General features: G+C 42.4%; 1 protein-coding gene and 1 pseudogene across 1 annotated transcript; both read right to left on the bottom strand.

The window, feature by feature from the left end:
• Positions 1 to 9,697: 9,697 nt before the first annotated feature.
• Positions 9,698 to 26,887, bottom strand: part of LOC136399296 (zinc finger protein 91-like) — a 48,619-nt pseudogene continuing 31,429 nt past the window's right edge.
• On the bottom strand, positions 15,802 to 23,752 carry LOC136399291 (KRAB domain-containing protein 5-like). Its single transcript, XM_066374342.1, has 4 exons — positions 23,566 to 23,752; positions 20,722 to 20,848; positions 19,641 to 19,736; positions 15,802 to 15,948 (listed from the first exon to the last, which is right to left on the bottom strand). Exons 1-4 carry the CDS (start codon positions 23,665 to 23,667, stop codon positions 15,932 to 15,934), a joined length of 342 nt encoding a protein of 113 aa, XP_066230439.1. The 5' UTR covers positions 23,668 to 23,752; the 3' UTR covers positions 15,802 to 15,931.

Below are 26,887 nucleotides of genomic sequence, written 5' to 3'. Positions count from 1 at the left end.
AAAAATTTGGTGTTGTCCCGGAGGACAGCTGTGATTGGCTCCAGCCACCCGCAACCATGAACGTGAGCGGTAGGAAATGAATGGATTGTAATACATGGGAATGTTTTTATATATATATATATATTTTTTTTTTTTCTTCATTTTTCTGAAGCTGGAAACAGGGAGAGACAGTCAGACAGACTCCCGCATGCGCCCGACCGGGATCCACCCGGCACGCCCACCAGGGGCTACGCTCTGCCCACCAGGGGGCGATGCTCTGCCCATCCTGGGCGTCGCCATATTGTGACCAGAGCCACTCTAGCGCCTGAGGCAGAGGCCACAGAGCCATCCCCAGCGCCCGGGCCATCTTTGCTCCAATGGAGCCTTGGCTGCGGGAGGGGAAGAGAGAGACAGAGAGGAAAGCGCGGCGGAGGGGTGGAGAAGCAAATGGGCGCTTCTCCTATGTGCCCTGGCCGAGAATCAAACCGGGGTCCTCCGCACGCTAGGCCGACGCTCTACCGTTGAGCCAACCGGCCAGGGCGGAATGTTTTATATTTTTAACATTATTATTTTTTTATTAAAGATTTGTCTGCGAGCCAGATGCAGCCATTAAAAGAGGCACATCTAGCTCGTGAGACATAGGTTCCCGACCCCTGCTTCAGTGCAACAAATGAATTTCAAATTGTTTTCATTTATTACTCTGTATAGCTGGTTTGACAGAATTTCAGAAGTTTCACCCTCAATGGATTCTAAATTTAAAACTTTTACTTGAATGCCCTTGGTAACATTAAAATATCTTACTATTATTGGATACAATTTAATTTCATTATGATTCAATGCATGAGATAAAATTGTTACAAATGTTGCAGTTTACAAGTCCTCTATAAGTATTTTGTCACAGTAATTTTTAAATACTGATTTCAAAATAGCCTGGCATTTTGTCCTGGCACATGAAGATTTTGCGTTGTGAAACTTTTTCAACAATTTAGATCAGCGGTTCTCAACCTGTGGGTCGCGACCCCTGTGTTTTGGTCGTTTGACCCCCGCCGGGGTCGCGACCCACAGGTTGAGAACCACTGATTTAGATGTATAATCCACACTACGAAAACTCTGTGAATTACGGTATGAAATGCAAATGTTCCTTCCATTTCAGCCAACCATATTTCGTCTTCAGAATAACTTGAAGTTTTAAAAAAACTTATTACTTTACAACCTGAAGCTGATGCATCTAATGATTGCTTATGTTTGTTGGTGGTCAAGTGTTTCATTATCGCTGCTCTGTCCCCAACTGCAATACAAAATTGTCGCTGCAAAAATTGCAGAACAATGGTATCTTTCTTTGAGGAATGGAAATTCCTTTTTCAACTTATCGTTGAAATGGCATTCTCTTTTTTGTTTTTTCCATCCCTTAAATGAAATTTAAGATTAAAAATAAAATAGAGCTACACGAACGATGCAAGCACATTAGGAACTGAAAACGTTTCATCATCATGGCAAATTTTCTGAAAGCTAAATTAACAAAACTAAATATCAAAGAAAACCACTGATTTGGAGTGATATTTGGGTGTATTTATCATTTTCTAATTAAAAAACATGTTTTATGCAATTATTTAATCAAAATGTGTTATTAACAGATATTGAGGTTAGATTTCCACTTTAAAACTCGAATTTTAGGAAAATACTTGTAAATAAAAATATATGCATTTGGAAATTTTTCAATAATGAATTAATAAAACTTGAATTGTGCTTACCTATGATTGAATATTCACTGAGAAATAATCGTGAGTTTACAATGTTGTACGTACCATGTCATGATTCAGTAAGTACACAAAGTCATTTGCATGCTCAGTATATCGCTCTCTCTCTCAAGGTCTCCCGTGCAGAGCGCCTGCATCTCATAATCATGTCTCACTGCACTGTACTGATCCTTGACGAATCGTCATGTAAAATGTAATTCCATGAGAGCCATACACGCAATGGATTGACTCTGCATCGATTGGGTATGGACATTTACAGATAAGTGTTCCAATATCAAAAAGGAGGACGTGTAAGAGGACACTTTTCGAGGGAGGACAGAACTTACAAAAGAAAGACTGTCCTCCCTAACGAAGGACAATTGGTCACCTTACTATAAGGCTATGCTTTATCTATCGATGGCTGTTGCTCTGCAACTCAGCTATACTGAGAAACTGAGTCTGAGGCTCCTTGGAGCCATCTTCAGTGCCTGGCGGCCAACTCGCTAGAATCAGTGGAGCCAGAGCTGTGGAAGGGGAAGAAGTGGGGGGAAGGATGTAGAAGCAGATGGTCCTCTCTACTGGTATGCCCTGAACCAGAATCAAACCAGGGACATCCACACACTGGCCGACATTCTATCACTGAGCCAATCGGCCAGGGCCATTTTTCTTTATTAATTGGTTTGACTTAACTACTTCTTTATTCTTAAAAGTTAAATGATTTTTTTTCCTATGTTAAATTTCTGATGACCCTCCAAGAATTCAATTAGATAAGATCTTTGCTACACGTTATATTTTTCAGATTTCTCTAAAACGTGCCTGACATTTTATATTTCACTCCCAGTAAATACATTGTCCAACTAATTACATTTTAATATCTCCGCCAGTGTAAACTTCTGATGCTCAGTGAAGATTCATCCTGTTACTAGGGCAGGAAAGAAGTTGCAGGGGGTTAAAATTGATCAAAAGGAATATGTATTTGAGGTTTGTCTGAGCCGGTGGGAGGTTATGTCTTAAGCACCACAACCCCCGAGAAAAGGTAGGGGAGAGGATATACAGGGGAACGGCTTGGAAGGAGCAGGTTGCTGGCATCCTGTTAGGCTTGTCCATCCTTCTGGCCGACTCCTCACTGATGCTCTTGGTTTCACAGTTCCCCTCAGGGATGGAAGCTTCCTCCTACTCTGTGAATAGAACTTCCAGAAACTATCATGATTTGTGTCTAGTTAATTTTTATATTTGACTGAAACAGGCTTGGGTTAAGCATTTGATTTTGTTACGGTCATTTTCATAATTTTAATTGGCAGCTGCTGGAACCAGCTTTTAGCTTATGCCTAACAACTGCCAAAAGTTTTTCCAAATTCTTATATGATATTTGTAGGTTTTCTTTAATGATTATAACAGAAATGTTTATCAATAAACAAGGAATCCAAACATTCACATTTTTAATGCAAAATTTGCTTTTAACACTACCAATAATTTTTTTTTTTTTTTTACAGAGACAGAAAGAGAGTCAGAGAGAGGGACAGACAGGCAGGAATGGAGAGAAATGAGAAGCATCAATCATTCGTTTTTCATTACGACACCTTAATTGTTCATTGATTGCTTTCTCATATGTGCCTTGACCAGGGGGCTACAGCAGGCTAGGTAACCCCTTGCTCGAGCCAGCGACCTTGGGTCCAAGCTGGTGAGCTTTGCTCAAACCAGATGAGCCCACGCCCAAGCTGGAGACCTCGGGGTCTCAAACCTGGGTCTTCCGCATCCCAGTCCGATGCTCTATCCACTGCGCCACCGCCCGGTCAGGCCCAATAATTCTTTCTAGGTGTGAAAATTAAGGAACAATTTCTTAACGTTATTATCCTCATAATATTAATTCTGATTTTTAATCTCCATGGTTGACATTGCTATAACAGCTTAATCCAGTTCTTTTATCAAATCATTCCATGCTTTTGTTTCCTGAACATGCAGTTTGTTTTTTTTTTCAAGCAAGAGAAACAGAGAGAGGGACAGATAGAGACAGACAAGAAAGGAGAGAGATGAGTAGCATCAATTCTTTGTTGTGGCATCTCAGTTGTTCATTGAATGCTTTCTCATATATACATTAACCAGGGGACTCCAGCTAAGCCAGTGATCTTGGGCTTCTAGCTCAAGTGATTTTGGGCTCAAGCCAATGACCATGGGATCATGCTTTCTTTTTATGTAGGTCAAGAAAATACAAATGTAAAAAGTACTGCTCTTACTAATAATCACTTCCGTTTGTTGATGGCCTTTCTAAAAGTCAAATTAGAGCTCATACAACAAAGAAAAAAAACTGGATAAGATGGAAATATCAACCTCACAACAGTGTGTTTCATCTGCTTTCTTATGACACATGAAACAAAATAGTAGTGTATTATTTGCAATGCTACATCTACTCAAGTGTTCCTCATCAGGGTACCCTAGGAAATGAAACTCCCATCTAACTAAGATTTTTGTTTGTTTGTTTACAGAGACAGAGAAAGAGTCAGAGAAAGGGATAGAAAGCGACAGACAGACAGGAACAAAGAGATGAGAAGCATCAATCATTAGTTTTTGATTACGTGTTGCAACACCTTAGTTGTTCATTGATTGCTTTCTCATATGTGCCTTGACCGTGGGCCTTCAGCAGATCGAGTATCCCCTTGCTCAAGCCAGCGACCTTGGGTCCAAGCTGGTGAGCTTTTGCTCAAACCAGATGAGCCTGCGCTGCAGCTGGTGACCTCGGGTTCTCGAACCTGGGTCCTCGGCATCCCAGTCCGACGCTGTACCCACTGCAGCACCGCCTGGTCAGGCTAACTAAGATTTTATTCCTATGAATGTTCTAACACCTGTACTTCGACCTGTGAAAAACCAAAACAAGACCTGGCCAGACATCTCGGTTGGTTAGAGGATGGTCCTGAAGCACAGAAGTCAATGGTTCGATACCTGGTCAGGCCACATACAGGAACAGATGTTCTTGTCTCTCTTTTGCTCTCTCCTGACCTCTCTCTAAAAATTAATAAACATTAAAAAAAACCCACATAATCATTCAGACACAAATCCAGGTAATTTGTCCAAGTCACAAAACACCAGTAGATGTATGTAGACATGAATGTTGCATATACAGTAGTGGCCTAGAGCTGTGTCAAGAATTAGAGTAGAAGAGCATTCAATACCTCTAGTTCACGTGATGGCTGTCCTGTTCCTTCAGGCGGGCGTGTACTTAGGACCTGATACTTACCGTCCTGTACAGACCCAACACAGGACACTGGAGAAGTAACAAATTGTGGGGCTTTTATTTTCATCTATGCCCACCTGGAGTCCCTGGGACTTAGGGTGACAGCTAAGAAAACACTGAAAGACAAGTATTGCCAGTGGACATACCTCTGGCCATGCTGTGAATATAGGAAATGTTTGCATCCAAAATAATTTTTTGACCAAAGCTGTGACAATGTCAGTCCTCTGTAGAGGTGACCAACAGTAATATGACTGAGAATGAAACCTGTAAAACTTGTCCTGGTTCTACTTCAGTAAAAAAGTGTTTTTCCTTACTAGAGACATGAAATGGAATACACCAAACAAACTGCAATGTATTGTGGTCTCTGTGCAATTATTTCCATTTTCAAGTTGATTTTTAAAAAAGATTTTATATGTTGATTTTATTTGTTTTTTTTTGTTTGTTTTTTTTTTCTTCATTTTTCTTAAGCTGGAAACAGGGAGAGACAGTCAGACAGACTCCCGCATGCGCCCGACCGGGATCCACCCGGCACGCCCACCAGGGGCGAAGCTCTGCCCAGCAGGGGGCGATGCTCTGCCCATCCTGGGCGTCGCCATGTTGCGACCAGAGCCACTCTAGCGCCTGAGGCAGAGGCCACAGAGCCATCCCCAGCGCCCGGGCCATCTTTGCTCCAATGGAACCTTGGCTGCGGGAGGGGAAGGGAGAGACAGAGAGGAAAGTGCGGCGGAGGGGTGGAGAAGCAAATGAGCGCTTCTCCTGTGTGCCCTGGCCGGGAATTGAACCCGGGTCCTCCGCACGCTAGGCCAACGCTCTACTGCTGAGCCAACCGGCCAGGGCTATATGTTGATTTTAGAGGAGAAAGGAGAGGGGCAAGTGCATCAACTTGTAGTACGTGTTTCCTATATATGCTCTGACTGGGCAGGCCCGGGGTTTCAAACTGAAACCTCAGCATCTCAGTTCAACGCTTCATCCACTGTACCACCACAGGTCAGGCTTCAAGTTGATTTTTGAATACCACTAATTTCAATGAATTTATTCAATTACCCACTCTTAAATCTCCTGGATAGGACTTACAAAAACTATTTCATAACCTACAAACAAGGAAAACCTACGATAGGTTTTACATGAGATACAAGGAAGTAAACAAGAAACTGAAATGTTTGATTCTACATCCAAGAGTCAAGAGATCTGGAAAAAATAAATTGTAATGGAGAGAGAAAATGATTCATATTATGAACTGTAAGATCTTCAGTTTATTAGTCAATCATCACATACCTGTAAATTACATATATGGACCCACCATTTGCTTTTCCTTCTCAGGATACACGTACACACAATACACACACTTCTTCCTCATTAGTCCTCTTATTCCTACACTACATCTTTACGTTACTTCATGTGCACACTGCAGTTACTGTTATTAATCCATGTTATTGCAATCCATGTTACTGCAATCCATGTTATTAATCTTTGGTTATATAATCTCAAAAATAGAGGTGAAAACCTGACCAGGCGGTGGCACAGTGGATCAAGCGTCGGACTGGGACGCAGAGGACCTGGGTTCGAGACCCCAAGGTCACCAGCTTGAGCATGGGCTCATTTGGTTTGAGCTCAAGGTCACTGGCTCAAGCAAGGGGTTATTCAGTCTGCTATAGCCCCCCGGTCAAGGCACATATGAGAAAGCAAGCAATGGACAACTAAGGAACCACAATGAAGAATTGGTGTTTCTCATCTCTCTCCCTTCCTGTCTGTCTACCCCTATCTGTCCCTCTCTGTCTCTGACAAAAAAAAAAAAAAAGGTGAAAAATAATATATAGGGTCAAATATTCTAGTGATTTAGACTTCCAGAACCGAGGCTTCCTAGTTATATTTATTTGAATTGTTAACATAGTATCTGTTAACACTTTGAGTAGTACAAATGTTCATGTGCATGCTCGTGCCTGACCATCCATAGTAACTGGAACTAATTTCATTTTTTGAAAAAAAAACTCACTCCCTGAGGTCAGCGAGCATGAAAAAAAACCTCATTACTCCAATTGTTAAGCAGAGCCTATGATATTGGATGGTGAACAGCAGTTACACTAAAGATTACAAGGAGAAATGAAATAGAAAAGTGTATTCCTCACAAACCCTTGACAAAATACAGCTCACTCCAGGCCGGGATACCAGGGGAGACCAAGCCAGTACACATAGACAACAGGAGGACCCAGAACATGTGCCTTTATGAAGTTCTTGAGCTAACTGTGGAATGTTCAAAGCAAATCAAAATGAGCAAGGTTTCAATAAATCATGTAGAGACCTCTTCTGTGGGCTACACACAGTAAAAGTCCTGAAGTTCAAGAAAGACTGCTCACAGGACTGCTGCAGTCATGTCTGCAACTTACATTTCCTTGTACCTCTTTGAGCTTTGTCTTGTGTGAACAGTTGTGAAAGAAGAAAGTGTCAAAAATAAATGCCAAGTCAGCAATATTATGAAGTAATTTAGCTGGATTCTAAAAAAATACTCATATTCTCTTTATTGTAACCATCATAATGCTTAAGTAGGTACAATAAAAATATAAAAAGCATGGGGAAATATTTCTATTTAATTTAAGGTTAATGGCCACTGGACAATGGAATGCCAATGAAGTGATTCCTACACGTTAGCAAGCAGTGTACTGTTAACAACGACCTTGAATAAGGTTGGATAGTGAAGTCATTCAAACTCATTCAGCTTTATTAACAAAAACACTAACTCCAAACATCAAACACAGCCTATATAAAGAATGACAAAAATAGTGTGTGACCATTTGTCAAAATACACATGACAAACATTTGACATGCATTCCTGATTTTCTCATGTAATGATCTGAGAGCTGTGCTTTCTTGGTTTTCAGAACAGAGGGAAATCATTTACTAAACATACATGTACAATATCATGAACTTAGGGATGAGTTGTTTATACATTTTCTGGTGTATCTCTAAAGATATTTTTATTTAAGTCATATCTACTAATATTCATCACACTCTCCATGTTTATGATGAAGTACATCAGAATTAAAGAAAAAACTGCCACCTTATTTTAAAGAGCAACTGATAATATTTAAAATTCAGTGCTCATGTATCTTTTCGACATTATTTATGGATTTTGGAGGAAGAGTGGGGAGGGGAGGAGTGGAGGCAAGCCCAATGGAAAGCATGAACTTGCAGCAGTTACTTTTCAAATGTGTCTTGACTGGGCAAGCCCCGTGTTTTGATCCAGTGACCCGAGGTCAGACAATGTGTTTTCAATTTGTTAATGTTCCTCCATCTTACATTAATGCCAGTAATGCATTATGTGAACACCTTCATCATGTGAACACCTTCTTCATGATGATGTTCATAGGTTCTAGCGAACCAGGAACAAAATCTCCACTTAGGCTTTTTGCAGATACAGAACATTACCACAACCTCAATCTTCATGAGAAGGAAATCTGAGTGAAACCCACCTAATAGAAAGAGTTCACAGACCTCTGAGGCAAAAACACATGACTTTGCATACACACATGGAATAAAACTACAGTATCAAGGAATCTAAGAGTAGAATCACATTAACCCTTTGAGTACTGAGATTTTTCATGCTCGCTGATACCCGGGAGTGAGCTTTCTTTTTCAAAAATGAAATTAGTTCCAGTTACACTTTTATTAACTTAAAATAATGTTTGCTTGACAGCCAATTTATGGAAACAAGTACATTTGCTTTTTTTTAATGTGGCCTTACACATTTTTAAAATAAAAATTTTTTGTTACAATCGTACTCTGGATAGTAGGAGGCATGAGGACGTACATGAACGTTTGTACTACTCAAAGGGTTAATATTATATATTTAGTCACAATATTTCAAATACTGTCACCATAACAAAAAAACTGGTAATTTTACATATCCCAAAATCCAATCCTTCATATACTCAAAAGTTAACTTTTTTTTTTTTTTTTTTTCTTTTTGCATTTTTCTGAAGCTGGAAACAGGGAGAGACAGTCAGACAGACTCCCGCATGCACCCGACCGGGATCCACCCGGCACACCCACCAGGGGCGACGCTCTGCCCACCAGGGGGCGATGCTCTGCCCATCCTGGGCGTCGCCATGTTGCGACCAGAGCCACTCTAGCGCCTGGGGCAGAGGCCACAGAGCCATCCCCAGCACCCGGGCCATCTTTGCTCCAATGGAGCCTTGGCTGCGGGAGGGGAAGAGAGAGACAGAGAGGAAGGCGCGGCAGAGGGGTGGAGAAGCAAATGGGCGCTTCTCCTGTGTGCCCTGGCCGGAAATCGAACCCGGGTCCTCTGCACGCTAGGCCGACGTTCTACCGCTGAGCCAACCACTTTAACTTTTTCGTATAATAAATACTCTGATTTAGAGTAACATGTGAAAACTGGCACTGACTTTCAGTGATATATCAGATTTGATTTTAATTCATTATCTTCCCACATTTTTTTCTTTGGTACCTTTCTGCAGTTAGAAGCAGGGAGGCAGTCAGTCCCGCATGCACCCGACCAGGATCCACCCGGCATACCCAACAGGGGGCGATGCTCTGCCCATCTGGGCTGTTGCTCCTTGTGGCCAGAGCCAGTCTAGTGCCTGAGGCAGAGGCCATGTCACTGTCCTCAGCCCCTGAGCCAACTTTGCTCCAATGGAGCCTTCGCTGTGGGAGAGGGAGAGGGAGAGGGGGAGAGGGAGAGGGAGAGGGAGAGGGAGAGGGAGAGGGAGAGAGAGAGAGAGAGAGAGAGAGAGAGAGAGAGAGTGTGTGTGTGCAAGGAAGGAGAGGAAGAAGGGCAGATGGGCGCTTCTCCTGTGTGCCCTGCCTGGGAATCGAACCCAGGACTTCCACATGCTGGGCCGATGCTCTTTCACTGAGCCAATAGGCCAGGGCTAATTCCCACATATTTCTTGAAAGATTTTATTTATTGATTTTACAGAGAGATGAGATGGTGATAGTGGAGGAATGAGAAGTATTAGCACTTAGTAACTTCACTTTAGTTGTTCATTGATTGCTTGTCATATGCGCCTTGACCAGGGAAGACAAGGGTTTCCAACCAACAATCTCAGTGTTCCAGGATGATGCTCTATCCACTGCGGCACCACAGGCCTGGCCCTCTTTTTTTTTTTTTTACATCTTCATGGTCCCTAGGGAGCATAGATTCGTATATGGCTCCGGAAATGTGTGTTTTGAACTAAGGTCTTTCACCATATATTACAAACATGGAATTTCTCCCTAGTAGCATTGTCTGACACAGAGTGAGGCTGTAGTTCCAGCTATATGGCTTCCTACATTCTTCATTTTTAAGGTTGTTATCTAGCATAAATTCTCATGTGTTGAAGTTGTGAATGCTCAATAAAAGTTTTGCAACATTGCTTAGATTTGTAATGCTTCTCCCTGGTATGAATTTAGTCGACTTTCATCTAACAGATGAAAGCCAATTAAATATATTGCCATATACATTCATCCTTCACCATATCACGGTTCACTTTTCCTGGTCTCACTAGTGGTATTGCAGATTTTTAAATTATATCTAACTTTTTATCACAGATTTTTCATTATATCGTGGGATTTTGCGGTACATAGGTATTTTCATATATTTATTATTTTAATTATTTTTGTGGTAAAATAAGCATTTTTAGCCTAAACAACTGAAAATATAAAAATATTAAAAAAATTAATTAAAACATATTAAAAGAATATTATATTGAAATAAAATATATATATTCATGGGTGAGTACCCATATAGAGTTTTATATATTGTTAAAATTACGTAAGTTTAAGAGTGTAAAAAGTGTGTAAGAGCATAGGAAGTGTTTATTACAGTGTGGGAAGGGTTTGTAAAAGCATGGGTTGGGTTTATATAGCCTTAAAATACATATAAATAACAAAATAAATATAACATTTCTACTTCACGGATTTTTACCTATCACGGGGCTAGGGTTTCTGGAACCTAACTCCCCCGATAGACAAGGGACCACTGTATTTCACATTTGTCCGGCTTCTCGATGGTATGAACTCTCAAATGTTGAGTAAATACTGACCACTTATTAAAAGCTTTGGCACATATTTCACATGTGTAAGGCTTCCCTCAACTATGAATTCTCTCATGGTTAGTAACATGTGAACGCCGATTAAAGGCTTTGCCACATACTTCACATTTGTAAGGCCTCTCGCTGGTATGAATTTTCATATGTTGATTAAGTACTGACCGCTTATGAAAGGCCTTGCCACATATTTCACAGGTGTAAGGCTTCTCTCCAGTATGAATTCTCACATGTTCAGTAAGACTTAACCGCCAATGATAGGCTTTGCCACAAATTTCACAAGTGTAAGGCTTCTCGCCGGTATGAATTCTCTCATGTTTTGTAATACATGAACGCCGATTAAAAACTTTGCCACATATTTCACATTTGTAAGACTTCTCTTCTGTATGAATTCTTTCGTGTTTAGTAAGATGTGAACGCCGATTAAAGGCTTTGCCACATATTTCACATTTGTAAGGCTTCTCGATGCTATGAATTGTCGTATGTTGAGTAAGTTTTCCCTGACGATGGAAAGCTTTCCCACATATTTCACATTTGTAAGGTTTCTCGCCAGTATGAATTCTGACATGTTCAGTAAGTCGTCCCTGCCGATGAAAGGCTTTGCCACACATTTCACATTTGTAAGGCTTCTCACTGGTATGAATTCTCATATGTTGCGTAAGTATTGACTGCTTATGAAAGGCTTTGACACACATCCCACATTTGTAAGGCTTCTCGCCAGTATGAAGTCTCACATGTTCAGTAAGTCTTCCCTGCCGGTGAAAGGCTTTGCCACATACATCACATTTCAAAGGCTTTTCTCCAATATGAATTTTCTCATGTTCAGTAAGATTTATCTGCTGATGAAAGACTCTGAAACATACTTTACATTTGTAAGGCTTTTCTGTGGTATGAATTCTTGTATGTTGAGTAAGTATTGATCGCTTATTAAAGGCTTTGCCACATATTTCACACGTGTAAGGCTTCTCTCCAGTATGAATTCTCTTGTGTTCAGTAAGACTTATCCGCCTAGAAAAGGCTCTGCCACATATTTCACATTTGAACGGCTTTTCTGTGGTATGAATTCTCATATGCTGAGTACATATTGACCGTTTATTAAAGGCTTTGCCACATATTTCACATGTGTAAGACTTTTCTTCACTATGAATTCTAACATGTTCAGTAAGACTTATCCGCCAATGATAGGATCTGCCACATATATCACACGTGTAAGGCTTCTCTCCAGTATGAATTCTTTCATGTTCAGTAAGGTTTGACCGCTTATTAAAGGCTTTGCCACATATTACACATGTGTAAGGCTTCTCTCCAGTATGAATTATCTCATGTTCAGTAAGACTTATTCGCCATCGATAAGATCTACCACATATTTCACATGTGTAAGGCTTCTCGTCAGAATGAATTCTCTCATGGACAATAAGTTGTGAATGGAAATGAAAAGTTTTGTCACATTCTTTACATTGGTACCGCTTATCTGCTGTATGGATTTTCTTATGTTTCTTTAAACTGGATAAATGACTAAAGAATTTCCCACAATGATTGCATTTGTAAGCTTCTTCCGCAGTATCAATATTCTCATGTTGACTAATATTAAAATATTCGCTCAAAGATTTGTTACATTCACTATTTTGGTTTGTCTTCTCTACAATATAATTATTGTGATGTGTATCAAGATTTGAAGTTTGATCAAAAACTTTCTTACTTTTATGATGGTTCTCTGACAACTTAGTTCTTGAATGTTTATTAGGATTTGACCATTCGTAAAATTTGTTCCAAGATTCATTAAATCGATTATTTCTGTCTCCGTTACACGTATTCTGGCAATCATTGAAAATAAAAAGGCCATTAGTGAGGGCTCTCACTTCATTAAACATGTAAAATTTCCCCCAATGAACAATTCCATGAAACCTAATGAACCATGATAGTTATAAAGAAACCATCTCAAGTTTATTAGATTATAGACTTTGAATCTAGGAGAAATAATTTCTAGGTAAAAGAATAATAAATCTGTTTAAGAGATTCTCTAAATGATACACTTTGGAATTTCCGTTTGCATTTTTAATCTCCCCGTTTCAGAAATGTTTGACTCATTGTTTCATCCAATACTGTACTATATTTTAAGTGGTTCACATGACTATTTATAGCACCAACTAGATAACTTTTCAGCTTTTGCCAATTTTTTTTCAGAGAACAGGCATGGTTAAATAAATTGTTTTGAGTCTGTGTTTAGAAAGACACTATTCTCCAAAAATAATGTATAAAGAGGTAGTTATTCCAAGATGTTTTATATCTTTCTTTTTAAGTGGGAGGAGGGGAGATGGTGACACAGACTCCTGCATGTGCCCCAATGGGGATCCACTTGGCAAGTCCTGCCTGGGGCCGCTGCTCATCAACTGATTTGTTCTTTTTTGGGGTTTGTTTTTTTTTTTTTACAGAGACAGAGAGAGGGATAGATAGGGACAGACAGACAGGAATGAAGAGAGATGAGAAGCATCAATCATCAGTTTTTCATTGCGACACCTTAGTTGTTCATTGGTTGCTTTCTCATATGTGCCTTGACCACGGGCCTTCAGCAGACTGAGTAACCCCTTGCTCAAGCCAGCGACCTTGGGTCCAAGCTGGTGAGCTTTTGCTCAAACCAGATGAGCCCGCGCTCAAGCTGGCAACCTCGGGGTCTCAAACCTGGGTCTTCCGCATCCCAGTCTGATGCTCTATCCACTGTGCCACCGCCTGGTCAGGTTGATTTGTTCTTAGGCCTGACTAATGCTCAGACCAATTGAGCTATCCTCAGCAACTGGGCTGATGCTCAGACCAAATCAAGGAATTGACTGCATGAGGGAAGACAAAGGTAAGAAGGAGAGGGAGAGGGAGGAAAGAAGCAGATGTTCACTTCTTTGGTGTACCCTGACCAGGAATCAACCTGGACATCCATACAGCTTAACAGCTTAACAATAACCCACCACCTTCAGACCAACTTGGACATCCATACAACAAGCCAATCCTCTATCCACTGTGCCACTGGCCAAGGTCAATGGTTTCTATCTTTGATTTCTTTTGGAAACAAATTATTATAAGTAACTGCCCCACTTCAGTTATGTTTGTCATAACATACGCTGCCGTCACTCGCACTCCAACTAACACTCCCCATCTTTCATTAAGTATTCATTTTTGGACCACACTTTCCATATCTTACCAGTTGCATCTTGTGCAGTGAATCCTCTATGTCTGGCTTTGGCAACAAACTCTGGGTCCCTTTAGAAGACACAGCTGAAAGATACCAAATAAATTATCACACATTCAGGTAAATATATCTTAAATTCAAATGTACAAAATTAGTACTAAGTACAGGACTTCAGCAACATGGTACAATAGGAAGCATCAAAACTTCACTTCTTAACAGAGAAGTGAATTTAGAAACAATTACACAACGGGCCTTTCTTGAGAGTTCCAGAAGTCAATTAGAACTCAACAGCCTCAGTAAAAGACATCAAAACAAAAAAATTAGAATGCTTATTACTGCCTCCAATAGCTGCTCCCTCTCCCTGACACACCATGGCAATACTGGGAGAAAAGTCCCAGTTCCTACGTCTATGCTGGAGAGACATAGATAAGTACAGTGTGTGTCCAATGATCTGGTACTGTTGCCACTGCCTGAGGGACTGGTTTGTCGTTTGTGGGACACACAGAACACTGAAACAATTGACAGTATACCATGAGTACATTGTGGTGGCTGATTTTTTATAAAGTTGACTGTTAAACACCAAGGAGACTGCAGTATTAGAGACATGAGGTAAAGGATAGTTCCACAACCACTAAAGAAGAGAGAACACTTTTAGCCCTGGCTGGATAGCTCAGTTGGTTAGTGTCTTCCTGAAGTGCAGAGGTTACCGGTTTGATTCCCGGTCAGGGTACATAGAGAAACGGATTCACATCTCTGTCTGTCTCCCTCACCCTCTCACTAAATTCAGTATTTTCTTTTTTTAATCTTTCTTTAATAAAGAGAGAACACTTTGCCCTGAAGAACTGGCTCAGTGGTAAAGTGTGCGCCCAGCATGTGAAAACCCCAGGTTCGATTCCTGGTCAGGGCACACAGGAGAAGCACTCATCTGCTTCTCCACCCTTCCTGCTCTCTCTCCTCCTCCCCTCCTGCAGCTATAGCTCAATTAGAGTAAGTTGGCAGGAGTCTGTCTCTACCTCCCCCTCTCACTTAAAATAAATAAAATAAAAAGGAGAACATTTTAAACTGGGAAATTACACACAACAATCAGATCATACACATCCCAAACTGTTCTGTCAGTCCTAAGGATTTCTAGCACATGTGACTGGTATTTGTGTTCTCCTGTATAAAGCACATTTCACGTTTATAAAGCATAGAATGGTGGCTGTTTCTTATCCCAAATCTCATCAAAAGACCAGAAGATTTATCAAGAAATAGAAAAGCAGGATCCAACCACAGGAACATATTAAATCTTCCAAAATTGGACTTAAAATTATTAGAAGAATTACTTAACCAAGAATTTAAAACATATATTTAAAACTTTACAATATTTTAAGTTACCCTGATCATACATAACTATAAGTAAATACCTGCAGCATACACATAAGAAAAGTTAAAAAAAAATTATCAGAGCATCTCACTAACCCGTTTACCCCAAATAAAGAATCCAAGAAACACAATGGAACAATGGAAGAGAGGGAAGGCAAAACAAAATTGCTTCAAAAAGTAGACAAACTGTTAGTCAATTATATTTAATTCCTAAAACTAAGTAGAATAAATTTTTTTTTTTTATTTATTCATTTTACAGAGAGAAAAGAGAGCGAGGATGGGCTGAGAAGTATCAGCTCATAGCTGAGACACTTCAGTTCTTCATTCAGTGTTTATCCTGTGTGCCTTGACCAGGCAAATCCAGGGTCTCAACCCCGGTACCTCAGCGCTCCAGGTCAATGCTTTATCCACTGCACCACCCTAGATCGAGTGAGAAAGTACTTTATGTTTTTTTATTGGTTTTTTGGTGAGAGAGAGATAGAGACAGACAAACAAAAAAAGGGACAAACAGGGACAGACAGGAAGGGAAACAGATGAGAAGCATCAATATTTTATTGTGGCACCTTAGTTGTTCATTAATTGCTCTCTCATGTGTGCCTTGACTGGGGGGCTACAGCCAAGCCTGTGACCCCTTGCTCAAACCAGCAACCTTAGGCTTTAAGTCAGCGATCTTTAGGCTCAAGCGAGCAACTTTGGAAGAAAAAAATATATATATCAGTAAGGCCCGACGAGGTGATGGCACAGTAATAGTGTGTCTGCTTCGAATGCTAACAAATGAGGTTTGAAAGACCAATACTGTCGTCTTGAGTGCAGGCTCAGCTGTCCTGAGAAGGAGCTCACCAGCTTAAGCATGTGATCATAGCCATGATCCATGGTCACTGGTGTGAGCCAAAGTTTGCTGGCTTGAGGCTAAGGTTGCTGGCTTGAGCAAAGGGTCACGGGCTAGACTAAAGCCCCACGCTCAAGGCACAGAGATTACCCCTCAGAGAAGCAATCAATAAACAACTAAGGTGCCACAACTAGGAACTGATGCTTCTCACCTCTCTCCCTTTCTGTCTGTCTGTCCCTGGCTGTCCCTTTCTCTCTCTCCATTTCTAGAAAAAAACCCAAAAAGAAATCCTGTGCAACAAGGATGCACGTAGAGTGTATTTTGGTAAGTGAAATAAGTCAGGCAGAGACATACATATACCACATGTGATTTCACTTATATGAAATTAAAAAAAAATACAAACTGAACAAACAAAGCAGAAACAGACATTTAGGTACAGAGAACAGACTAAAGGTGGCCAGAGGAAACCATGAAGCCACTGAGAAATACACACTGGCAGCTACAAAACAGCCATGGGATATACAGTACAGCAGAGGAAGTACAGTAAATAATGTTGTATTAACTATGTACGGTCCACGTGGGTACTGGAAATATCAGGGGGAACACTTGAAGACTTTCTAAAGTATATGATGGTTTAACCACTATCCTGTACAGCTGAAAATAATACAGAAAAATACTGAAAAAGAAAATAAAGAAACTGAAAACAAGGACACAAAATTCATTCCCAGAATTCCTAAACTACCTGCAAGTACTATTGATAAAGAATTCTTCTATAGCCTGACCTGTGGTGGCGCAGTGGATAAAGCGTTGACCTGGAAATGCTGAGGTCGCCGGTTCAAAACCCTGGGCTTGCCTGGTCAAGGCACATATGGGAGTTGATGCTTCCTGCTCCTCCCCCACTTCTGTCTCTCTGTCTGTCTGTCTCTCTCTCTCTCCTCTAAAATGAATAAATAAAAATTTAAAAAAAAAATTCTTCTATATAAGTTCTGACTGTGAGTGTGCCCCTTAAACAGCAAATATTTTGGACCAGGGCATGTGTTACATGGCAGGAAACTTTCCTGGACAATGCATTCAAATCATAAAAAACAGCCCTAAAATATAATTTTAGTAAAGAAACATTTAGCCCTGGCCGGTTGGCTCAGTGGTAGAGTGTCGGCCTGGCATGCAGGAGTCCCAGGTTCGATTTCCAGCCAGGGCACACAGGAGAAGCACCCATCTGCTTCTCCACCCCTCCCCCTCTCCTACCTCTCTGTCTCTCTCTTCCCCTCCTGCAGCTGAGGCTCCATTGGAGCAAAGTTGGCCTGGGTGCTGAGGATGGCTCTGTGGCCTCTGCCTCAGGCGCTAGAATGGCTCTGATTGTGGCAGAGTGACGCCCCAGAGAGGCAGAGCATCACCCCCTGGTGGGCATGCTGGGTGGATCCCGGACAGGCGCATGTGGGAGTCTGTCTGACTGCCTCCCCATTTCCAACTTTGGAAAAATACAAAAAAATAAATAAATAAAGAAAGAAAGAAAGAAAGAAAAATTTAAATGACATGAGAAAGTCAGCTATTCTTACACAAAACATGTAATCCACATAAAAGAGAAAAACCGTTCCTTTTCTACCTGAAACCATTAAAAGATGTAAAATATGAGCAGAGACTAATCTTGCAAAGGAGAAATTAAACTGTTGCTTTCGCCTAAAGTAAATTTCAACTGAAAAAGAAAACATTTTCCTATATATGAAGGGCCTAATAATTCTGTGACCTACTTCTTAACAAAGGAGAACATTCCAGCATATTGTATCAGCACTTGTGAATACCAAAGCACAATTATGACAAAGATCTAATCAGAAAGTGAAAACACATAGGACACAGTCCTGGGCAGCTCTGGTCTGGACAGGAGAGAATTACAGAATGACAGTGATGACAAAAGCAGGTACAATGGACACTTTCCTACTTGCTGGACAACACTAAGGTGCCTACTGGCAGTACTTTACTGAAAGACTCTGAGATATACAGAAACATCAAACTATTCTAACATAGATGAATTGTAGAATACAGAATAGAAATTTCTGTTATTTCACACAAAACAAAAGGACATTTTGAAGTGAAACAGAATATTAATTCCTCACTTTGGGGAAGTGCATTGTACTGTGATGGAATCAGTCTAAACATGGGAGGGTTTTGTTGGAAACTTCCACAGGATTAGAAATTATAGACGAGAAAACATGACAACTGTCACTACTCCTCTTGGGACTTATGCAACAAATTCTAGAATTTTAACCATTTCCATCATAAACTTTTTTTTGTGTGATAGAGACAGAGTGAGGGACAGAAAGGGAGAGAGATGAGAACACCAATTCTTCGTGTCGGCACCTTAGTTGTTCATTGATTGCTTTCTCATATGTGCCTTGACCAGGGGGCTATTGCAGATTGAGTGACCCCTTGCTCAAGCCAGCGACCTTGGGCTCAAATTGGTGAGCCTTGCTCAAACCTGATGTACCTGCACTCAAGCTGGTGACCTTGGGGTCTCAAACCTGGGTCCTCCATGTGCCAGTCCTACGCTCTATGCACTGTGCAACCACTTGGTCAGGGCTTCATAAACCCTTTACATAAGATAAAACCCAACACTAAAAAAACCAAAATCCCTCGATTCCCAGCCAAAACACACAGGAGAAGCGCCCATATGCTTCTCCACACTTCACCCTTTACTTCTATCTCTCTATTCCCCTCCCACAGCCAAGGCTCCATTGGATCAAGGTTGGCCTGGGCCCTGAGGACGGCTCCATGTCCTCCGAGTCAAAGGCTAGAATGACCCTGGTTGCAATGGCGCTATGCCCCAGATGGGCAGATCATCGCCCCCTGGTGGGCATGCAGAGTGGATCCTGGATGGGCATGTGTGAGAGTCTGAATGCCTCCCTAATTCTCCCTTTAGAAAAGTACAAAAACAACAACAACAAAACACCTCAAAATACCATTCCTTAGTGATGTGTAAAATATTCCCAGGTCTCCAAAGGAATGAGAGAGGAGACAGACCAGGGCAGCCCTCACAGTCCATGGGGAGGACCCAGACCCCACTGCTAATGTGATGACGGAGGTCACTGGAGCAAAAGCAGAGTCCCGAGAGGACACAGGAGCACGGGACGTGTTGGAGACCAGCTGTCCCTCTATGACAACAGGGATACACCTGGGCCTCTCACAGCCCTTTCCACTGCAGCAGCTTCCCAACCACACTGTAAGGTCTGGCCTCCTCCGTGACCTTTAGATCTCTCACCTGTGTCATCTGCCTCCTCATCCCACCTACCTGGCTGGAAGGGTAGTGTCTTTCTTCCCATCACATCCCAGCGCTCCTTCATTTGCTCCAAAAACATGACCAGGACTGGCTTAGACACAGAAAGACCTGTTTATTAGAAAAAGGAATATGAGTTTTGACAGAGATTGCCCAACTTCTAATCCAGTCAGTGCCAGGTTAAGGAGACATTGTAGGATATGATAATATTTTAGAAATGATTCCTCAGCCTGACCAGTGGTGGCACAATGGATAAAATGTTGACATGGAATGCTGAGATCTCCAGGTTGAAACCCTGGGCGGCCTGGTCACGGCACATATGAGAAGCGACTACGAGTCCATGCTTCTCGCTCTCCCCCTCAGCCCACCACCTACCTACCTTTCTTTCTTTTCTATCCTTTCTTCCTTCATTTCTTTTTTCTTTTCTTTTCCTCCTTTCTTGCCTCCCTCCTTGCCTTCATTACTCTCACTCTCTGTCCTCACTAAAGAGCAATAAATGAAATCTCTAAAAAAATTTATTATTTTTGCCTGACTAGGCATGTGGAAAAGTGGATAGAGCGTTGGCCTGGGAAGCTGAGGACCAAGGTTCAAAATCGCAAGGTAACCAGCTTGAGTGCGGGCTCTTCCAGTTGAGAGCGGGGTTGCTGAAAACAGCATGGAATCATAGACATGACCCCAAGGTCACTGGCTTGTGTGAGGGGTCATTGGCTGGGCTGGGGCTCCCCGGTCAATGCACATGAGAAAGCAATCAATGAAAAACTAAGCTGCTGCAACAAATAGTTGATGCTTCTCATCTCTATCTCCCTCCCTGTCTGTCTGTCCCTGCCTCTCTCTTTCACTAATACAAGAAATTTTTTCCAAAATACAATTTTTTGATACCACCTTTATTATTCTACACAACTTGTGAACTTTGAGACACTGACTTCCTATTCCATGTAAATAAGAAACTTTCTTATACTCCAGCAGACCCCCAGATTGATCCCTGAGAACGAGAATCTCTAAGTCTGCCATCCAAATCAGGAGCCCCCAAAATGTTAAAAAAAATAAAATGAAACCTGCAGATATAGAATAAAGTCAGGAAGGAAGTCATCCTCACCCAGGGAGACCAGGTTCCTGTAGTTCTCCAACATCACATCCACGTACAGTTTCCGCTGAGCTGGGTCCAGGCATTCCCACTCCTCCTGAGAGAAATCTACGGCCACATCCCTGAAGGTCAATCGTCCCTGGAAAAAACAACCACAACAAAGCACACTCACCAGAAGCCACAGGAAGACATCCAAAAGTCACCCAATATGAAAAGTGTAAAGTGGTTTTCAGCCCTGGCCAGAGGCTCAGTGGATAGAACATTGGCTCAGTGTACGAACATCCTGGGCTGGATTCCCAGTCAGAGCACACAAGAAGCAACCATCTGCTTCTCTTCCCCTCCATCGGCCCCTTCTCTCCTTCTTCCCCTCCTGCAGCCACTTGTTCGATTTGGTTCAAGCATCGACCCGGGTGCTGAGGATGGCTGGATTAAAGCACATCAGACTCAGGGGCTAAGAAAAACTCAGCTAATTTGAGCATCGGCCCCAGAAAGGGATTGCCTGTTAGATGCTGGTGGGACGCATGCGGGAGTCTATCTCACAACCTAGCCTCCTCTGATATAAAATAAAAAAAGAAGCGGTTTTGACCTAGGAGAGTATCCTGAATTATCCAGTAAGATCATTTTGACTCAGTAATATTCTCTAACATATATTCTACAATTGAGAAATTAGGATGACACGTGTCCATAGATACATTACACAGACTTTACATTTCAGGAAAATAACCGTTACCATTTTTTTCTTTTTATTTTTTGTGACAGAGACAGAGAGAGACAGAGAGAGGAACAGATAGGGACAGAAAAAAGGGAGAGAGATGAGAAATATCAATTCTTCATTACGGCATCTTATTTGTTTACTGATTGCTTTCTCATGTGCCTTGATCAAGGGTCTACAGCAGACTAAGTGACCCCTTGCTCAACCCAGCAATCTTGGGCTCAAGCTGGCCACCTCGGGATTTTAAACATGGGTCCTCTGCATCCCAGTCCAACACTCTATTCACTGCGCCACTGCCTGGTCAGGCTGAGAACAAGATTATTCCTCTGTTATATGAATATTTTGTGAAACATACAGTCAAGAAAACACCTTAAGTTTTACTCCAAACTTGATGAACAATTTTACAAATAACAGTGACCAATAACCATAAAGAAACGTCTTGAATGTTCAAAAGCTTCTTTTTTTTTTGTATTTTTCTAAAGTGAGAAGTGAGGAGGCAGAAAGACTCCTGCATGTGCCTGATCGGAATTCACACGGCAAAACCTGTAGGGGGCGATGCTCTGCTCATCTGGGCCATTGCAATGGAGTATCCAGAGCCATGGCTCTGGAGTATTCTAGCACCTGAGGCAGAGTCCATGGAGTGGTCCTCAGTGCCCTGGTCAACTTTACTCCAACGGAGCTTTGGATGTGGGTGAGGAAGAGAGAAATAGAGAGAAATGAGAGGGGGAAGGGTGGAGAAGCAGATGGGCAACTCTCATGTGTGCTCTGACCAGGAATTGAACCCAGGTCCTCCACACCCTGGGCCGATGATCTACTTCTGAGCCAACCAGCCAGGGCTTCACAACAGTTTCTTTTCTTTTTTTTTTTTTTTTGCATTTTTCTGAAGCTGGAAACAGGGAGAGACAGTCAGACAGACTCCCGCATGCGCCCGACCGGGATCCACCCGGCACGCCCACCAGGGGCCACGCTCTGCCCACCAGGGGGCGATGCCATGTTGCGACCAGAGCCACTCTAGCGCCTGAGGCAGGGGCCACAGAGCCATCCCCAGCGCCCGGGCCATTTTTGCTCCAATGGAGCCTTGGCTGCGGGAGGGGAAGAGAGAGACAGAGAGGAAAGCGCGGCGGAGGGGTGGAGAAGCAAATGGGCGCTTCTCCTGTGTGCCCTGGCCGGGAATCGAACCCGGGTCCTCCGCACGCTAGGCCGACGCTCTACCGCTGAGCCAACCGGCCAGGGCCACAACAGTTTCTTAACTGAGAAGAATAACAAAAAGATCTTAAGGAAAAAATAAATAGCTCAGATACTGTTAATGCACATACATATTAACATATGGGAACCAGGTATAACTGAAAAGTGGTAAAAAATACAATCTTCGTGTCAATGAAATCAAGACTATTTTGCAATTTTGTAAATCTATTGAATTTCTTTGTGGAAGATACCTTTTGTGTTTTAGGAACAGAGAAGAAACAGAAACACTCATAAGAATAAAAAAACCAGCTATTGTTTCCTACTCTCTCTTTTGCTGAAAAAAAATTTTTTTTTCTTTTTCTGAAAATTTTGGTGTATCATTAGAGCTATAGCTTACAAATTTAACTGAATTAAAATACATTAAAAATATGATTCAGCCTGACCAGGCAGTGGCACAGTGGATAGAGGTTTGAAACCCTGAGGTCGCCAGCTTGAGCGCGGGCTCATCTGGTTTGATCACAGCTCACCAGCTTGAGCCCAAGGTCACTGGCTTGAGCAAGGGGTCACTCACTCTGCTGTAGTCCCCCGGTCAAGGCACATATGAGAAAGCAGTCCATGAACAACTAAGGTGCTGCAACAAAGAATTGATGCTTCTCATCTCTCTCCCTTCCTGTCTGTTTGTCCCTATCTGTCCCTCTGTTTCTCTCTTTGTCTCTGTTACCAAAAAAACCCCCACAGAAAACAAAGAAGAATGATTCACCCTGGTCGTTTAGCATAGTTGGTTAGAGCATCCTCCTGATTGACAAATGCTTTGGGTTGAATTCCCAGTCAGGGCATAACAGGAAGAAATCAATATTTCTATCTCTCTCCCTTCTTATCTCTCTAAAGTCAATAAATCAAAACTCAAAAAACAACTTTATGATTATTGAGGTGTCAGTAAAAGCAAGAAGGTGTCTAACCAGGCGATGGCACAGCGGATCGAGTATCGACCTTAAATGCTGAGGCCCAGGTTTGACACCCTGCGGTTGCTGGCTTGAGTGCGGGCTCACCAGATTGAGCATGGGATCATAAACATGACCGCATGGTTGCTGCCTGGAGCCAAAGGTTGCTGGTTTGAAGCCCAAGATTCCTGGCTTGAGCAAGGGGTCACAGAGCTCCATCCCCTGGTCAAGGCACATATGAGAAAGCAATCAATGAACAAGTAAAGTGCCACACAACGAGTTTATACTTTTCATTTCTCTCCCTTCCTGCCTGTCTTTAACTCTCTCTCTAAAACAAAACAAAACAAAATACACGCCAACAGTGATAATGGAGAGTGTGCCTGCAACATGAGTCTGGGGTATCATGAAAATTTATACGAACAAGGCCTGATTGGCTAAAGCTTCTGTGTCAAAAGTCAATAATCTCCAGGAAATAAAAGTACAGTCTCCATTTTCAAAGCAACAAAAACTAAGTAGAAGAGGGGAGTTTCCAGATAATACGGGATAGTTTTCCACATCCCTCACAAATCCCTACTAGACCCTTGTTAATCACAAAGGGGAACTATTAACTCTGCAGTGAACTGGGATCCTCAGCCATGTGAGTGTCAGGTGAGTGAGGCACACGTATAAACACGTCATCACTGCTGTGACATTACCAAAAAAACCTCCCATATAAATGAGAAAATTAAAAAATAAATAAATAAATAAGTAAATGAGAAAATTATTTGAACATTATAAAAAAAACATGTTTCTTTTAAATGTCAATCCACATGCACATCCCACTTTGTATTTTCCAATAGTTCTTCTAAATAGCAAGTCTTTCTCAGCAATCTAGTGAGCAAGTTTTTTATCTTTTCTCTGCTCCTCCCTGTCAGAACTTCCTCAGCTATTCTGACCCAGAGAAGGTGCATTTCCTTAATCCTGACCCACAGACCTGACGCTGCAGCCACGTGAACCTAGAGCCTACACTCCCTTCGTCACTGATGCTCGAGCCTCTGACCATCCCCACAGGGATGGTGGACACGGTGCCCTCCCAGGTTGATCTGTCACAGAGGGGTGTTTCCAGTAGTTGAAGGGCATTAATTCATGGTTGGAATTGTTCATGTCCTCAGGGAGCCTGGACAAAGGAGAGAATGCACAGAAGGCTCTGGACAGAGAGAAGTATACAACCTGCTGATTTTAATAATCAAAAGATAAAGAAAAAAGTAAGGAAATGGAAACATCCTCCATTGGCAATAACGTCAGAAGTAGGGAATGAAAGGTTGCAGATACTAAATTCACTGAAGTTAGGAGGAAAAGCAAACACAGCCTCAGCCCAGGACACATCGCTTACCTGAGAAGCAGCCATTCTGTCCTGGTCCTGCTTGTTCTCTCAGGTGACAGTATGTTGAGGAGTCAAGTCTGCATTTTGAGACAGTGCCTACACAGGTGTCCATCCACACAGCCGTTAATCTGCTTCCACCCTACTCACAGACAGAAGGACCTGGAAACACTGAAAATGTTAGATAGAATAGACAGTGATTAGGGCAGGAAAAGGGGAGGGTGAATAAATGGGGGTTTATCTCACCCATTAAAGGAGAGAGTCAACAGTTTAAGGTCTGCCAAAGAAAATCACCAGATGTTCAAAAGGCCTTGAGACCCCCTATGTTATTCCCAGTATCAGGAAAGGGAAGTATTAAAATTTACAGTTGAATAGTGTATAATGTCTAACACCCCGAAAAGTAGAGGCACTTGGCCCTGGCCTGTTGACCCAATGGTAGAGCATCGCAGGGTTTGATTCCTGGTCTGGGCACACAGGAGAAGCAACCATCTCCCCCCCCTTCTCTCTCTCTCTTTCTCTTCTCTTCCCACAGCCATGGCTCCACTGGTTCAACCACGTTGGTCCAGGATGGCTCTGTGACCTGTCTCAGGTGCTAAATATAGCTCAGTTGCCGAGTAATGAAGAATATTCCAGGTAGGTAGAGCATCGCCCCATTAGGGGGCTTGCCTGGTGGATCAAGTTCTACGCACATGAGGGAGTCTGACCTCCCCTCTTCTCAATTCAAAAAAAAAAACCAAAACAGTAGGGACACTCAGGCTACCTGAATTTGCCCTCTTGTGCCTTTTTCCAAGTATATAGCTTTGCTTAACAAACTGCTTTCTTTGCTTGAAAGCTGTGTCCTTGCCCTCGCCTGAATTCTTTCTCACCAAGTAGACAAAAGACAAGGAGGGAGAAGCTCCTTTAGACTTGAGCCTTCTCCATTGATAAAAGGACCACCCTCCTGTCCTTCCTCAGAGGAGAGTCAGAAAAAAATAAGCTCCTGCAGGGAGACCACACTGTATTTTCTTTCCTGTCTTCATGTGCTCTCCTCCCACAAACATCCACACATTCCCACAGCAATGAGAAGGGCGCTGCTCTCCTGAACGCTCAAACCCAACACAACACTCTGTCACCTCCCCTGACCATCCCTGCTCCCCACTCTCACTAATGCATCCCTGGCGCTCTCCTCTCTGGAGCATGTCTGTGCTCCCCCCCTCCACTCACCTTTGCCTGTCTCTCTCCTAAGCTCCAAGGCCCCTCTTTTGCCTCTGAAACTTGTTTCAAGTCCATTTCTTCTACATATGTGACTTTTAAAAAAATTTTTCTTGTTTGAGCAAGAGACAGAGAGACAGAGGGAAGAGGGATAGCGGGAAAGTGGGAGAGGAGGAGAGCGGGAGCGGGGGAGAGGGGGGGAGAGGGGGGGAGAGGGGGAGAGGGGGAGAGGGGGAGAGAGGGGGAGAGAGGGGGAGAGAGGGGGAGAGAGGGAGAGGAACGGAGAGGAGAAACAGACAGACACAGGAAAGGTGAGAGATGAGAAGCATTAGCTCATAGTTGTCACATCTTCGTTGTTCACTGATTGCTTTTTCATATCTGGCTTGACCATGAGGCTACAGCTGAGAAAGTGATCCCTTGCTCAAGCCAGCAAACTTGGGCTCAAGCCAGGGACGTTAAGCTTCAAGCCAGTAACCTTTGGGCTCAAGCTAGAGATTATAGGGTCATGTCTGTGATCCCAGGCTCAAACAAGCAACCCTGCACTCAAGCTGGATGAACCCACACCCTAGCCTGCGACTTCGAGGTTTTGAATCTGGGTCCTCAGCCTCCCAGGTTGATGCTCTATCCACTGCGCCACTATCTGGTCAGGCTAAAACAAATATTTTGATGCTGATGGCCCAGTGGATCAAAGACCAACTCAGTGCACCATAGGTCAAACTATAGGTACACAACTAAATGGAACTACAGTACTTCTCCTCTCCCCTGCCCTCATTTTTAAAAACTAGCGAA

The sequence above is a fragment of the Saccopteryx leptura genome, chromosome 3, assembly GCF_036850995.1.
Source record: "Saccopteryx leptura isolate mSacLep1 chromosome 3, mSacLep1_pri_phased_curated, whole genome shotgun sequence".
Classification (NCBI taxonomy): domain Eukaryota; kingdom Metazoa; phylum Chordata; class Mammalia; order Chiroptera; family Emballonuridae; genus Saccopteryx; species Saccopteryx leptura.
Note: the sequence above shows the minus strand (reverse complement) of the source record. Positions and strands in the feature narration are given on the sequence as shown.

Bases quoted from the DNA above. Each gene is read 5' to 3' on its own strand.
- LOC136399291 (XM_066374342.1), bottom strand. From the start codon at position 23,667: ATGCTCAATCTGGTGAGCCCGCACTCAAGCCAGCAACCGCAGGGTGTC. The intron at 20,849-23,565 runs GTTAGACACCTT...TGTTTTTTCCAG, and splicing joins ATCCGCTGTGCCATCGCCTG to GGACGATTGACCTTCAGGGA. The intron at 19,737-20,721 runs GTGAGGATGACT...TCTAATAAACAG, and splicing joins CAGGAACCTGGTCTCCCTGG to GTCTTTCTGTGTCTAAGCCA.